General features: G+C 35.0%; 1 protein-coding gene across 3 annotated transcripts in view; it reads left to right on the top strand.

Moving 5' to 3' along the window:
• Nucleotides 1-14,320, top strand: part of DENND1B (DENN domain containing 1B) — a 156,462-nt gene that overhangs the window by 118,201 nt on the left and 23,941 nt on the right. For all 3 annotated transcript variants that reach the window (XM_086841999.1, XM_086841997.1, XM_086841998.1), the window contains 4 exons: nucleotides 4,292-4,393; nucleotides 8,208-8,298; nucleotides 12,176-12,216; nucleotides 13,027-13,095. In XM_086841999.1, the coding sequence (XP_086698125.1) occupies nucleotides 4,292-4,393; nucleotides 8,208-8,298; nucleotides 12,176-12,216; nucleotides 13,027-13,095 (303 nt within the window). The remainder of the gene's footprint in view (nucleotides 1-4,291; nucleotides 4,394-8,207; nucleotides 8,299-12,175; nucleotides 12,217-13,026; nucleotides 13,096-14,320) is intronic.

The raw sequence follows: 14,320 nt of genomic DNA, 5'->3' as shown, positions 1-14,320 counted from the left end.
GCAGACTAGTACATGTTTTTCATAAATCATACACAATATGGTCAGTTAATAACATAAGATGTGACATAAAGAATTCTTCAAAAGGCAGTCTGTGTCAGAAGAGAGAGTGGTAGATAAGAGAATGAAGAAGGAGTTGAAAAATACTGAATATAAAAATATTTACTATGATAGAGATTAATTTCTCCTCTTTTGGGGGAAAAAATCCTTGAAGCTCTCGATATTAAAATAAAAGAAATAAACCCAGAATAGCTTTGTTTCAAGTTGTGATGATTGTAGTATCACCTATCAGCAATGAAGAAAGGAAGAGCAAAGGCTGCTGGCTTGCTCTGGAATGCTCAGTAGTAGGAGTTCAGGGAGGGGCAGGATAACCTTCATGGTGAAGATGGCACAACCTGTCAAACTTCTCTTTAATTGAATGTTAACTGCATGCTTTGGGCCTGTATTTACAAACAGTGACATCAGCTGTCCAACAGATGTTGTATTCAATGTACAATAAATCAGAATAATACAATAAAATAAATAAAAATTATATTGGAAAAAAATTGAGATTCAGAATGCAATTACATAAGTATTGACTTATATATTTGTATAAAAAGTACAGCAGTGTACAGAAACAGTAATGAAATGGCAGAACTTAGTTGGTGCTTAAATCCTGAACCACCCTGTGTAATCCCTATTATGACTGTTTGACTTTCATAAGAATTCTGTTTCACATGTTGAAAAATATATTGTTTTATTTGTGTCAAGGACTGATATTGGTCCTTTTTGAATATAATACTGTGTTAATAGGAGTTTGTTTTAGGTATAATTTGACTGTAAGAAATACCAGTATATCTGATTCTTTTGGGGTTTTTTTCACAGATTGCAAGAGATTTACACATTTTGGAAAAATTTGTTTGTAAATGGTACCTTCCTGAGAAGAATCACAGCACATGCTCAGTTACCCATTGACCTTTATCTGTGAATGTCATGACCGATTTTTAAACAGAGGAATTTTAATATCAAAATTAAATTATAGTAATTGTTGCAATAGAACTAATAGTTGGTATGAGTCATGCTAGAGTGAGGCAATGTTTTCTGCAATAAAGAAGTATTTTTACTTCTTGTTGAAGTTAAATATCACTAGATTTAGAAAGTACAAACACACCTTGTAATCTAGGCTTTTTCATGCCTTTTAAAATGATCACACTGGTTTAGCTCAGTTTTCACGTTCCATTGAGGTCTGTATAAATAGCTTGCTTAAAATGTGAATGTAGCTTAGAGTAAGAAATTCCTGCTGTGTGTGGCAAGCTATGAAAGGGGAAGAAAATTCTATAGCAACTGTTGTTAGAAGGATAGATATCATGTTTGGGCATAGATTGTTTGGTGTGAGTATTAGCTGTCTACTTTTCAGTACAGAGTCCCCACTGGGTTTAGATCGAACTTGTTTTGAAAGTACATTGTAGATCAATACAACAGGGGCCAGTCGATGGTTGAGCAGTTAAATATCAGTGCAGCATTCCTCCAAAACTCAGTTGCTAAAGGTAGTCAGCTGTATTTGCAGAAACAGGAATGTTACAATCTTAATGCATGGAAACACTGAGAGGTAGTTTTGTTCATAGTGATTCAATAATTTACTTGTTAAATGGCACTTCAAAAGGCTTTATGTTTGCAGTAATAATCTTGAAGATCTGTAAAAGTTTTATTTAGAAAACAATTTTGTTGGTGAGAATCTTGAGCAAATAAGAGAGCTAGGAGTTAATTGTGTTATTTAATGCAATTTCATTAAAGTTACCATACATATCCTGAGAAAGCTTCCATCTGGAGTTTCTGCAGGTTTCAATGATTTTCTAATTTTTATGTGCTGAACAGGTAGGAGCTTTAAACCTACTCAAATTTCTAAATCAGTCTTACAGTCAGCAGGTTGAAATAACATAGATCACCTTTGGGTGTGAACTCCTTATAGAATTAAATGAATTTTCAGCAAAGAAATAGCTTTGGTTATTCTGTGTCTGAACTGTACTGATAAGGGAACAGATGCACCAGTCCAAGCATTCTTACTAGGTATCTGAAACATCCAGTGATTAAAGGAAAGTATTTGGGAAAATATTACAGCCATGCACTAAAAATGAGTGTTGATCTATTATTTCCTGATTTTCTCTTAGAAGGCTTCACCACGAGAAGTGCCATCAGGAAAACTGGCTGGCTCCTCTCTCTTCCCTGGCTGGTGTGAAAGGCCAGAGCAAGCATGCCTGTTTTCTCTCCTGTAGGGAGATAACCTCTCCTTTTTCATCTATCCCAAGAGAACTGGGAGACTGGTACAGGGAAACATAGCTTAGTTTTTATTTTATTAGATAGTTTATTTTGAAAATATTTTCTCTCTTTATTCCTAAATTTAATGTTTTCTAGTATGTCATGAGCCATCATCTAGTCAGAGCTGCACTCCCACAAAGCCTCTGTATTTCCAGACGTGCCTTCTTTGTGTAACAACAACAACAAATAATTAAATAAATATGATATATATGTGTGTGTGTATACATATATATATATATATATATATATATATATGTAGGGAGTTCTTTTAATTTGCTGCCTTGAAATTTTTTGGAAGAGCTGCAGAACTGAGAAGAGAGTCTGCCCTCAGGAGCACTATGTCTTATACCACCATGTCTCACTGGAGACTGTTCCATTTGTTTTGATGCACTTTGATTTGCTAAGTAGCTTGGGGTCATCTTAAGACAAGAGTCTTTAGGAGCTCAAGAACAGCTAATGCAAAGTGGGTCAGGAAGGCAGTGCTATTTAAAGTACCACAAACATTTCAGGCTGTTTGACAGATCCAGCATGTCCTGCGTGTGCACCATATTCACCAATTATTTTGGGATGAATAGGGGAAATAACTTGGGTGCTTCTAGAGATTTGATGGACACAGAGCTGTGTGTTGTACTGAGCTGGGTCTGTGTCTCAGAGAACCCCAGCTACCCTGGGACAGGGCAAAGATTATGCAAATGTAAGACTTCTAATTCTTCCAGTGAGAGAACTTCTCTAAAATTAGAGCTTCCGTAAAGAAGTAAGGATGCAAGACTTGTTGAACTTAAATCCTTCGCTGAGTCAGAAAGAAAAGAAAGACTCAGAAAGAGGGAAGTTTTTGATCGTATAAGAATAGATTTTAAAATTGCATCATAATGGTTTTACTGCAACGTTCCCTAAGGTCACACTTGAACCATTTAAAAACAAAGTGTAAGGTATAAGGAACAGTTGAAAATTATTTACAGCTGCTCCAGCAAACTAAGCTAAGAGACAGTGCTTGGTGACACTCTGGAAACGCCTCCCTACAGCCACCTGGAATGATGGGAAAATGCAGAAGTGCCATGTGCAATTGGAGTTAAACAGGGCTAGGAGCACAAAGCTGGGGTGATCATGGCCATTAATAAATTTGTCTTTAAAGTGGTTGGAGCTGTTGTGAAGATCAGTGTAGCAGCTGCCTTTGATCTTTCTCCTTTTGAGTGGCTGAGGTTTCTTTTATTCTGTTGTGGGACTGCACTGGAGATGTAGCTTCTGGGTAGTAAAATTTCAAATGGTAGATTTGGAATGGGGCGTTTTGTAGCATTCCAAGTTTTGTGTCTTCAAGACCTCTGGTAATTGTTGCTAGCTTGGTAATCATTTTGGTTTTGTAAACTTGGGTGAGAGGCCTTTTGGCTGTATGGTGAACTCTGATTGTGTACCTTGATTACCACACAAATTTTATAACGGTTCTATTACTTGTCCAGTTATGCCAAACAGCTTCAGGTATTTGTCAGAAAGTACGGACAAGAATAACAAAATTGGAGAAATACTCCTCAGGAACATCCAGTGGTCTGTGCACACTGAAGACAGGAAATTTTAAATTAAATTAGGGAGTAACAGAGGAATTAATTTGATTGTTTACAAATACCTTAACATCTTTTTCTTTCCATGAATGTTGTTTGCAGTAACAAGCTCTGACTTTTCAATGAGTACTTATCTTCTTTCATCATCCAAGGGTTCTGGTATCTATAGGCTGTGCACTTTTCCCATTTGGGAAGATATATCTTAATGTATTAAGTGTTAATGTTCAAACCATTTTTATAACCATGTTTCAGTTTGTAGCCTTTGTTTTGTGTAGAAATTACTTTGTTTCAATAATTTCCTGTTAAATCAGCAATATATTTATTGATCTTCTCATGTCTTGGTAGAAAAAACATAAAATTAATTTGATGCAGACACATATTTTCAGACTGAATTATGATTTAGATGTATGCTCACCATCCTAACTTCTTCTGTTTCAATTTTTTAGGGAGAGCCTATAACTTTCTGTGAGAATAGTTTTGTGAAGCATCGTTCCAGTACAACTAAGCAGTTCCTGGAAACAGCTGTTAATCTTCAACTGTTTAAACAGGTATGAAAGAATAAATGGCCCATATTTAATGATTTTCTTCTGAAACATATCTGTATTTAAGTACATTTTCCTTCCTGTCAGCCTATAAAAGTCTGGGATGAAATCTAAATACAAGTACTTTGGGTAAAGTCATCCCAGATTTGTTGTATTTTTATATCTGCAGTTGTAGTTCAAAGGAGTGGTGGTGAAACTGAACGAAAAAATAACCCCAGGGTGCAAAGCCAGTGCAGCATCTCTTCAGAGCCAGTCAGCAACCCAACTAAACAAGAAAAATCAGGGATCTCCCAGCTTGATGGTTGAACTTCATTTTCAGCTCTCTTGGCTCATGCCCAAAGAGCCTAAACAGCAGATTGCTTAATTTAAAATTGGACTTCACTGGTGTTTATTTAAAAACTGGATTCATCCTGCAACTGCAGTTTTCTTCACTAGGCTTTTTGAAGTATGCACACGGAGAATGTCACAAACCTGAGCTATAGGGGTGGCCTGAACAGTATACTAGCTGATGTCTTAATGCAGAATTTGAATTAAATGAGGACAAATTGTTGAATGTCTGGCACAGCTCGGTTATAGTTTGATTACAGTCTTTGTAATGGATTTTTTTTCTTTGACTTTATTCTCTAATTTTTCTCCCTTTTCATCATTTGACCTCATTGCATGGAAAGGGTGTTAAACTTATCACTAGATTTTTATGAAAATCAAGGAAAATGTGAATGAAATCAGAAGATTCATGTAAATATAAATTTGCCTGCAAATGCCTGGAATGATTGATACACAAGAGTTCATGTTTAAATAATCGGGAGGCCTTCTTTGAAGGTATACAACCATGATAGATTAGGGAAATCCATTTTATGTAGAATCTTCCAATTTTTTAAAAAAAACATTTAGTGTTAATCAGAGGTTAGTGTCTAAAGTAAAGATTTGTGCAAGGATGGTATTTTATAGAAGTCCTGTGAAAATATGATCACGAAATTTGTCTCCTTTAATTTTACTGTAGTTATAGAAAATAAGCAAAAAGAAATCTGAAACCTTTTGAAGTGTGATTGATTGGGTTGAAATGGGAAGAATAACAGATTGAAGTTATTGAAGAGATACTTTGCATATCTCCATGCGAAAATGTGGCATGAAATTTTCTTTATAAAAAGCTGCTTACAAGCAATGTTTCTAAATTGTTGTCACACTGGTAATACTGAAACAAAACCTTCAGCTGCCATGAATAGGCTGGCTGTACTTACCCATTACATTTTAATGTGTTCAGTTATTCAGAATCAGTTTACAATTTATTTATAGCTTGTTTTAATTTTATTTCTATTGAAGGAAATAATAGAGGATTGGGAAATAGTAACAATTTTGATGATGTGTGTGGTTTAATAGTAGTAGTAGGTTTTTTTGATTCCTCTGGTTCTTGTTGCAAAAGTTACTCCTACATACTCAATTAATCCTCAGCCCAGATCATCTTCTCCAGATTTTCCTACTGCAAATGAACTGTTTTCAAAGTTGTTTGTATTCAAAGAGACCAAACTGTATTTTATTCTTCTCTGAAAGTCATTTAAGCTGAAAATAGTTCTTAGGGGCAGCCTTAAACCTAGACTAAGCAGAAAATTGATACTTTAAATACACCCTTTTTGCAATAATTGGTAAGTGAGGTTTATTTGTGCTTTTCTATGGAATCCCTCTTCTGTCCCTTTAATTAGTGGAGCATGGAAGGTAACTAACCTTTGTATCAAGCTGCAAACATAAGTAATTAATAATTGCATGTTATGTGTCAAATAGTTCTCATGAGTGTTCAGGGAAAATAGAAATTCATTCTAGCCTGAAGCCCAACACAGGGCTATCTCCTTAAACAGTGTACTTGTATCAGCAAGGTAATCAGCAGCATTTATTGGGATTTGTTCCTAACATATTAGAAGGTGTTACTTAGAAAAATGAGCAACGAATGCAGGAATCATAAGCCTTTGAAAATTGTTAGTAATGCAAATTTCATTTGCCATCTTTATGAGCTGAGCTCTCTTATTGTGAGATAGGAGCTTTTACTTTGTGGAAATCACGTTTACGATGTTTTCTTTGCTTCTAAAAACCTTTTGGTTTTAAAAATTGATAAAATTACTTGGGTGTTTTGAAGTGGGTGTAGTCTCTATTTTGGTTTTAGAATTCAAAATCAGTTGAGGATAATGTCTTTAGTCACCTTAAAATCCAAGGGTAACATTGGAATGGCTAGTTTTTCATTGAAAGAGGTAGTCACCCAAGGGCTCTTTGGATCTCAAAGTGAATATGTTTTTTGGAAGAGCAGGCCCAGATTTTTCAGTCTGTGGGTTTAAAGAGTGTGGGTTTAAAAAATGGAAAAAGAAAACCCATAAATTTTATGTATGACTCCACATCCTGTTCTTTTCATGTAGCATTTTAAGTACAATGATTAACAGTAAATTACTCAAAAGTAGTAAGTACTACTACCACCATTACAAACACTTATCAATTCTTTTAAATAATGTCTCCAGTATCTTTTTCTAACAGTTCCCTTTGTCAGTATTTATATTAAATACAAAATTGATGTGGCCCTCTCAAATTCAGTATCTCAGCCTTCTGTTGATAGGATTTTACTAGATGATGAGTATGTCTATAAATCTTATGCTGCTTTATTGTATGGAATGAATTCATTACTTTCCCCAGAGAGATAATGTGTTACAGTTCAAAGGAAGGGATGGGAGTGGAGGTTGTTGTTTTTGGGGGGGTTTTTCACAGCAGTAGCTAAAGGTGCTCTTATCTCTTTTTTCTTACTGTGAAATAATCCAGTGGTCTGACCATGAACCAGCCTATTTGGAAAAAGGCCAACTTGAAGTAAAGTGAAAAAATAAGAAGGAATTTAGACAAGGAAGAGAGAAATATCTTCATGCTTACCTTATTCTTGCTTCTGGAAGTTTTGTACTCAGAGAAAGTTGTTTTTTCATGTCGTTAATCTGTTCATTGGCAAGCATCAGATTGTCACTGACACTGTTTGGATAATCAGTCATAAAAAATGATAGAGCCAAATAATTAATTCTGGTTCACTCCTGTGTACTGTTTAGTACAAGTGAATAACTCATAATTCTTGATAGAAGATGAACTATGTAATTGGAAAATTGCTTTCTCACTTTATCTGTCAGACTTGAGTTAGCCTTTTCAAAACAAAAAGGGAGAGGTTGCTTCTTGAAAGAATTTTAAATCTATAGGAATGTGCTTGTTCTACTTCCTTGAAGCCTGATAATTCTTGAAAAAAATGTATTCATCCCTTCTGAGTGGTTTAATCATTAATTTTCTAATTTTGACTTTTTCTAACACATTTGGATCATTCCAGTCTTTGTATATACACTTACCTGTAGCTTCAAATTCGTCTGGTCATGCAACTGTAACTTCTACAAAAGGACAACTGTTGCAATATATATCTGTAGATACACCTAAAGAAGGGGTTGTGCTTAAAAAAGACCCATGATTTCACAACAGGACATCAGGGAATGGCTTGGTGACCTTTATATAGTTATGATAACAAATCCAAAATTACTATTAAGTAAGGAAATAAATTCTTCTCTTTTCTTGCCATTACACAAATACAGAAAATATAAATAAAATATAAATAATTTTCTTGATCTATACTCTGTATTCCTGCTGCTCTTTGTTACACCTGCTCTTGGAAAGTCCATCTGAGAGCAGTGTATTATCCTTAAGACATATATGGTCTTGAACATACAGATTCCATTATAATGGACACATTTAAAACTCTTAACATTGTAAAGCAATAGAAGAGACAACAAAGTGTGTGTGATTCTTTTTTTTCCACCTCCAGTTTATTGATGGTCGGCTATCAAAATTAAATGCAGGAAGAGGATTCTCTGATGTTTTTGAAGAAGAAATCACAGCAGGAGGCTTTTGTAGAGGTACAGAATTAATTTGGGAGTACTTATTGGCACTTCTTTGGGAGCTGTTTGACATGATGTCCTCATGATGTCCTGTAAGTTATAGAAGTCACTGATTTTGTTACTGTTCTATTGTTTCCCTTCATTCTTGGAAAGGTTTTAGCCTTTAACAAATCACTGGTGGGACACATACTATTATGTATCTAGTTACGCCAGTGTGTTAAATGAAGATATGTTTGTTTAATCTTGTAAAATAATACTTAGATTTCAGCATAGGATGAGATATCACTATAGTGTTTACATTTTTAACTACATATTTATATAATATGATGCATTCTATGTAAACTGTATTTTCAAAATCATTCTGCTTCTAGATAATTATGTTTTCTGTAAACACTTAATTTTCATTTCACATATACTTATTTCTGCAGTGTAGAAATCACAGTGATGTGAATGTTTAGAGAAATCTGCTTTCTCCAACAAATGTGTTGCTCTAAAAAAAGAGAATTTTTTTTTTTTACTTTTATGTGTGATCTGAGAAGGGGCATGGAAATTCATCTTCTTCATAAACAAAAATATTATTCCTCATGTTATTTACCTCAGTTGTGTTCACTGACAATTTTTACAACACTTTTCACATCAGCTAACCCATATGGAAGAGTGCATCCTGAATCCAGTGCTGATTTTTACAGGATGATGGAGTGGTTTCCTGTTAAACATTTAGGACAGGTGTATTTTTATTTCAGGTATTGTCATGTTTTAAACCCAGCACCACACAGCTGCTCACTCTACTGCAGCCAAAACCAGCCCAGGTATGAGAGATGGGATCAAAATATGCATGACAAATTGCTGTTTTATGGTCAGTCTTTAAAGTTGTGTAGAACTTTTCTCAGTAGATGGAGGTTTGTGATTTGAGCAAATCCACTGAGGTGCAGATGGCAGCTTTGGATGGTCTTCCTTTGCAAGACTGCCCTTGAATGGGACACGTTTAGGAGAGGATTTGGCCCCTACAGAGAAACTATGAAGTGCTGCTGAGCCATCTGCATCTCTAAACAAATAACTTTTCTATACTCAAAATGCATAATTTCTTTTGTTCAGGATTTTCATTACCTTCTGCCTTCTTTGTCTTGCACTAAGATCTAGCACATAATCTGGGGTTTTGTTTCTTGCTTGATTTGTTGTTAGTTACACAGAGATTTACTTCTTCCCCGCCTTTTTAGGGTAAATTACTCTGCTCTGTAAACAGATTTGAGACTGTGAGCATCCATTATTCAGATAGGTGATGTCAGTATTCAGAGCTCGTTTTCTGACTGCAGTTAGGGGTCAGGAGGCTGCAATAAAACTGCAGTAGAAGTTAGATAAAGCTTGTTTCTTGGCTGTGCTCCGATGGGCTGTAAACTGTGTCTCATCTGGCTCTGCTCAGGAGGGACCGCTCAGCTCTGCTGGCGGTGCTGGGCTGGCTCGCACTGCCTGTGTGCTTTTCAAGTCAGACAAGCTGATAGTGCCAGGCTGTGGACAAATTGCTTAGGGCACATATTCAGTATTTACATAACTGCTGTCTCATTATTGTTATGAAGTGCAGGGCTAACAATATGTGTGCAATTGAAGGTGACATTTTGTGACGCTAATGGGATAGAACTATGATCTCTTTGCGGACTTAACTCTCGTCAACTTAGCAGGAAGCCCAAGGTTTGAAAAAAACAGGTGAAACCCAGATTTCAGAAAAGTCACAGAAAGTTAGTGTTAGCACCAAACTGTTAAAAGGACAGGTGAACACAATCTTAGTGTAGACAGTACAATTTAAAAACTACTGAATCAAATTCAAATGAAAAGTGTTTAAGTAATCTCTTTTTAAATTTTCATTTGTTCATATATGCGAGTTTAACTAAACCAGAAGAGAAAATTAAACAGAAAATTGGAGAATAAAACTTAAATTTCATTTTTTTATGACTTTCTTTAAAAAAGGACAGGTCAAAACTTATTTGTGTGTCTACATCTGAAGATAAATTTGTGAGACATCTTCATTACAGTTTGCACTTTAAAATTTTATTTTCTCTTACATTTTATTCTATAGAAGTATCAGTTCTAAAGAGCTTTATGCAACTTTCAATACAAGAATATACTGATGGATTGGTTAGCACTCAGATTTGTAGAATATATTAATTAATTTTTAATTACATACATTTTACTACTAGTAGTTGTTTTTTTTCTATTGCTCTAATATCACTGGTGCTCAAAGAAGGAAAACTGAAAAAATAAAAACATTTGAAACTCCCTTGTAATGATACTTCATTTTGAGGAATCAGATTTTTGTTTTCAAAGTTTTCAGGAAGTTCAGCTTCAGCTGAGGGTATGCAATGTTGGCATGGCTGTCTGTAGATGAGTTGAATGTTGTACATGAAATGGTCTGTTTTCTTGATTGTCATCCCTGAAGTGTCACTACATAGCTCAATGAACATTAAACTTGGTCCTTTGCTGTGATTCATTTATTATTTCTATAAATGGTTTAAATCAGGTTGTGACAGAGAAAGCTCAGCTGTGGAAAGAGTCACTGTTAAAGACACCTCAAGACAGGTGATACATAAACATTGTTGACAAGAATTGAAGTGACAAAATACCATGCTAAAGAAAGCATTTATGGTTCATGCAATATCCTTAATACCCCAGAAGTGGTTAAATTTCACCTTATATGTGTTCTTCCTTCCCTGACAGTTCTAGGGAGCTAGACCAAAGAAGTGAAATATGAGTTGTTTCTTCTTTAGGTTGCTCTTTGCCATTCTTAATAGAGATGGGATCATAATGATCATGAGGGTCTCTCCTCTCTAAGCAAGCACTGCTTTCAGTTGTACCATCATTCCTGAGAGTCTGGCTGTCTCAAAATCGCTTGTAAAAATTAACTGGAATGGCTGAAAGTGCCTGATATTAGTCTAAAGAGTTCATGCTTCTTCACCTCATTTTGAAAATTTGGGATACCTTTTCCAATGATCCGGTTAGTTCTCAGAAATGTTCCAGGAGTGTATTTTAGCTTTCATTAGCCAGTGGAATAATTCTAGCCAGGCCTTGGTTATTGGGTTACAATATGGGTTATTGTAACACTTAAGGAGTTTTGACAGCTCCTGTTAAAAGTCTGTAATGTTATGTCAGTATAGTCCTTCCTGAAGACACATGGTCAAACTCTGTTTGAAGCTGGAGTATTCTTGACAAAGTGAATGTCTTGCATGGGGTCAGTAGCAACTCACTGTACTGGAGGATTCAAGTGACTGATGTACTCTAAAACTTTCTCAGGGATCATGGACCTAATCTTTGTTGTTCAGCTGAAGCACCTTTGGGAAGTAGTATTGACTACTTCATCAAGTAGAATTTAATGTGCTCCTTTGTGGCCAGTTTAGTCCTTGGTGGTCGTACAGAAGTCAGTAGCTCTCACTTGCCTTTTTTCTGCACAGGAATATACAGTTGTGACATAACCCTTAGAATTTTCTTTTTCCTTGGTATGGTACCTTCTGGAGTCTATGTCATTGTTGTGTTTGAAAGTTTGCCCGGAGGGATCATCATGCTTGAATGCAATTAATACATTCTTCTTTCCCTTGAATTAATGTTTTCCTTTTTATACTTTCAAGAAGTGTGTTAACATCATCGTTTTAATTTCTCTTTGTACCTCAATTGGAATTAAAAACGTTATGTGGTGAAAACATAAGCTTTTACAAAGGAAACAGAAAACAAGCAATAAGATATTCCTTATAAGGTTTGTTTCTTATCTTCACATTCCTTGTCTCTCTGGAAAGAATTAATTGAATAAGTAATCCTCTAAGTACATTTCTTATTCCAATAATGAAGAGGGTTGTAACATGCAAAATGTTGAATGTATGTTTGATTGTATTAATTTGAATTTCTCTTTCAGGAAATTCAAGATCTTATCAGCAGTGGATGCACACAGTGAAGGTATAAACCTGGTTAAGTAATTATACTGGCCACCCTGTCCTTTAGTCTCCATCCTTTTCCTTACCTTTGTGTAATGGTAAAAATTTGTTCATTTGTGAGAAAGATATAGGTACATTCTATAAGAAATAGCAAGTATATGCAAAAATTTTTTGAGTTTTTTTCTTGAAGAATTAAAAAAAAATTTCCATACAGAAAACAAATGCCAAAATGCATAAGATTTTTATGTCTGTATAGTCAAAGATTTCACTGCTTTCTGTATCATGTTACATTCCATAACTCTGAATTAGGTGTGACAATTTGATATGAAGCTTATCATTTCTGGTAAATAGCAATTTTATTAATATGGATTTGTGCAATTTGTCTAGCAGAAAACTCTTGGTGTAACCTTGTTATTCTGCAGCATTAGTAAAATATATTATTTTAGATTAGGAGAATTCTTTAGTGATTAAATGAGATAGTTCTTCCTGTTAGGTCAAAGTATTTTTTAGTTGCATAATAAATATTATAGGAACACATGAAAAATAGCCTAACTTCTGAATTGATTTTGAAATGGTAACAGTGAATGAAGACTGAAAATCCATCATTCTGTTGGAGTGCCTTGATAAATGTGTCAGCTGTGGAATGACGTACAGTAACCCTTGTGTAGCTGCAGACAGCAGGTTGCGGAGGAAACACAGCTGTGCTTGCTCTTACCCATTTCAAAGGAAGGTTCTTACTTCTTCACAGCACAGTGTTTATTTTTCCTTGCTGTTGTCTTAAGGTTTGCCTTGTGTTAAAATGCTACTAAAATACATTTTTTGTGTATTTCAGAAAGGCAGCGCGCTGATCAACACAGCAATGACCAAAGCCACTCCGGCTGTGAAAACAGCATATAAATTTGTAAGATCATTTATTTCAAATAAATAATACATAAAAGTACTGCAATTTCCGACAACCTCTCTTTCTCCCTGAATGCTGAAAAACCTGAGCTTTTTATGAATAAATAGCAAAAAAGGACTTCAGCCTGTAGGAAGTGTTTAGGTTTCTTTGTTTTCTCATATAGGACTTAGGAGATTTAGAGTTGATTCAGTCTTCTAGATAGCTTGTACATAAAAATAGACTTTGATAAAGTGCCAATATGCTGGTTTTCTTTCAGTCCTAATATACACTAGCATCTTATTTAAATACCATTTAGGTATTTGATACACAGCTGTAATTTCATTTCAGCAGTAAGTGCTGCACTATTGAGATTTGGTAAAGCATCAGTAATGTGTGCAGCAAATCATCTGCTCCTTTTTAAAAATGATAGTGGAATACTTATGTTTAACTGGGTTTAATGCTTATACTTTTCATCTTAAAAGATCTTGTTTTGCAAAGACTGCCTACCCCATGAAGCATGTGAGATTATACTGTACTATGCAGTTTGGTGAAACAGTAGAAAAAAGTGAACTGAGAAGTATTTTAAAGTTGCTTTTATAATATGTGGGAAAAGATTTTTGGCTTCCTTTTTGCTTTTTCAAATGTTCACTAGCTGGATGCATTATAAATAGTCCTGAATAAGTCAGTAAATCAGTCTGTGCTAGAGTATTTTAAGTAAAGTTTTCAAACTGAATTTTTAATTTTACATCACTTGAAAAACACAGCAGGTGTGGAGAGAAACAGGTAAATAAATTAAATATACTTCATATTAATGGATTCATTTATAATTTAAAAAATGGTTCATCTGTAAATTATTCTTCATTAGCACTATCTTAGACTGTGGTTCAGCCTTCCATTTTGATGATTATGCCCTTAATAGTAAAGGTACCTCAAAGTCGACTTTTGTATATGCCAGGAAACTACAATAAACTTCTGATGATGTTTATGTATATGGGATCCATACTTCTCCCCCATTTAATTTCTTATATTGTTGTCCTTTATGGACCCTCCTATAGAGGACTGAAATATGCATTTCTTAATTGCCACATAACTGATTGGAAGCTTTGAGTAATGTCATTGTTGTCATCCCTCAGAATTAGAACAAAGCACTCCAAAATTCATCCAAAAGCTATGAGCAGGATCTGGAAAGTTTAAAGTGGCTTTCAGGTTAGCATCTGGTACATGACACCCCACTGTGCTGTTACTG

This window comes from Cyanistes caeruleus, chromosome 9, assembly GCF_971803275.1.
Source record: "Cyanistes caeruleus chromosome 9, bCyaCae1.hap1.1, whole genome shotgun sequence".
NCBI classification, from domain to species: Eukaryota; Metazoa; Chordata; class Aves; order Passeriformes; family Paridae; genus Cyanistes; species Cyanistes caeruleus.
This window is presented reverse-complemented; position numbering and strand designations above follow the sequence as displayed.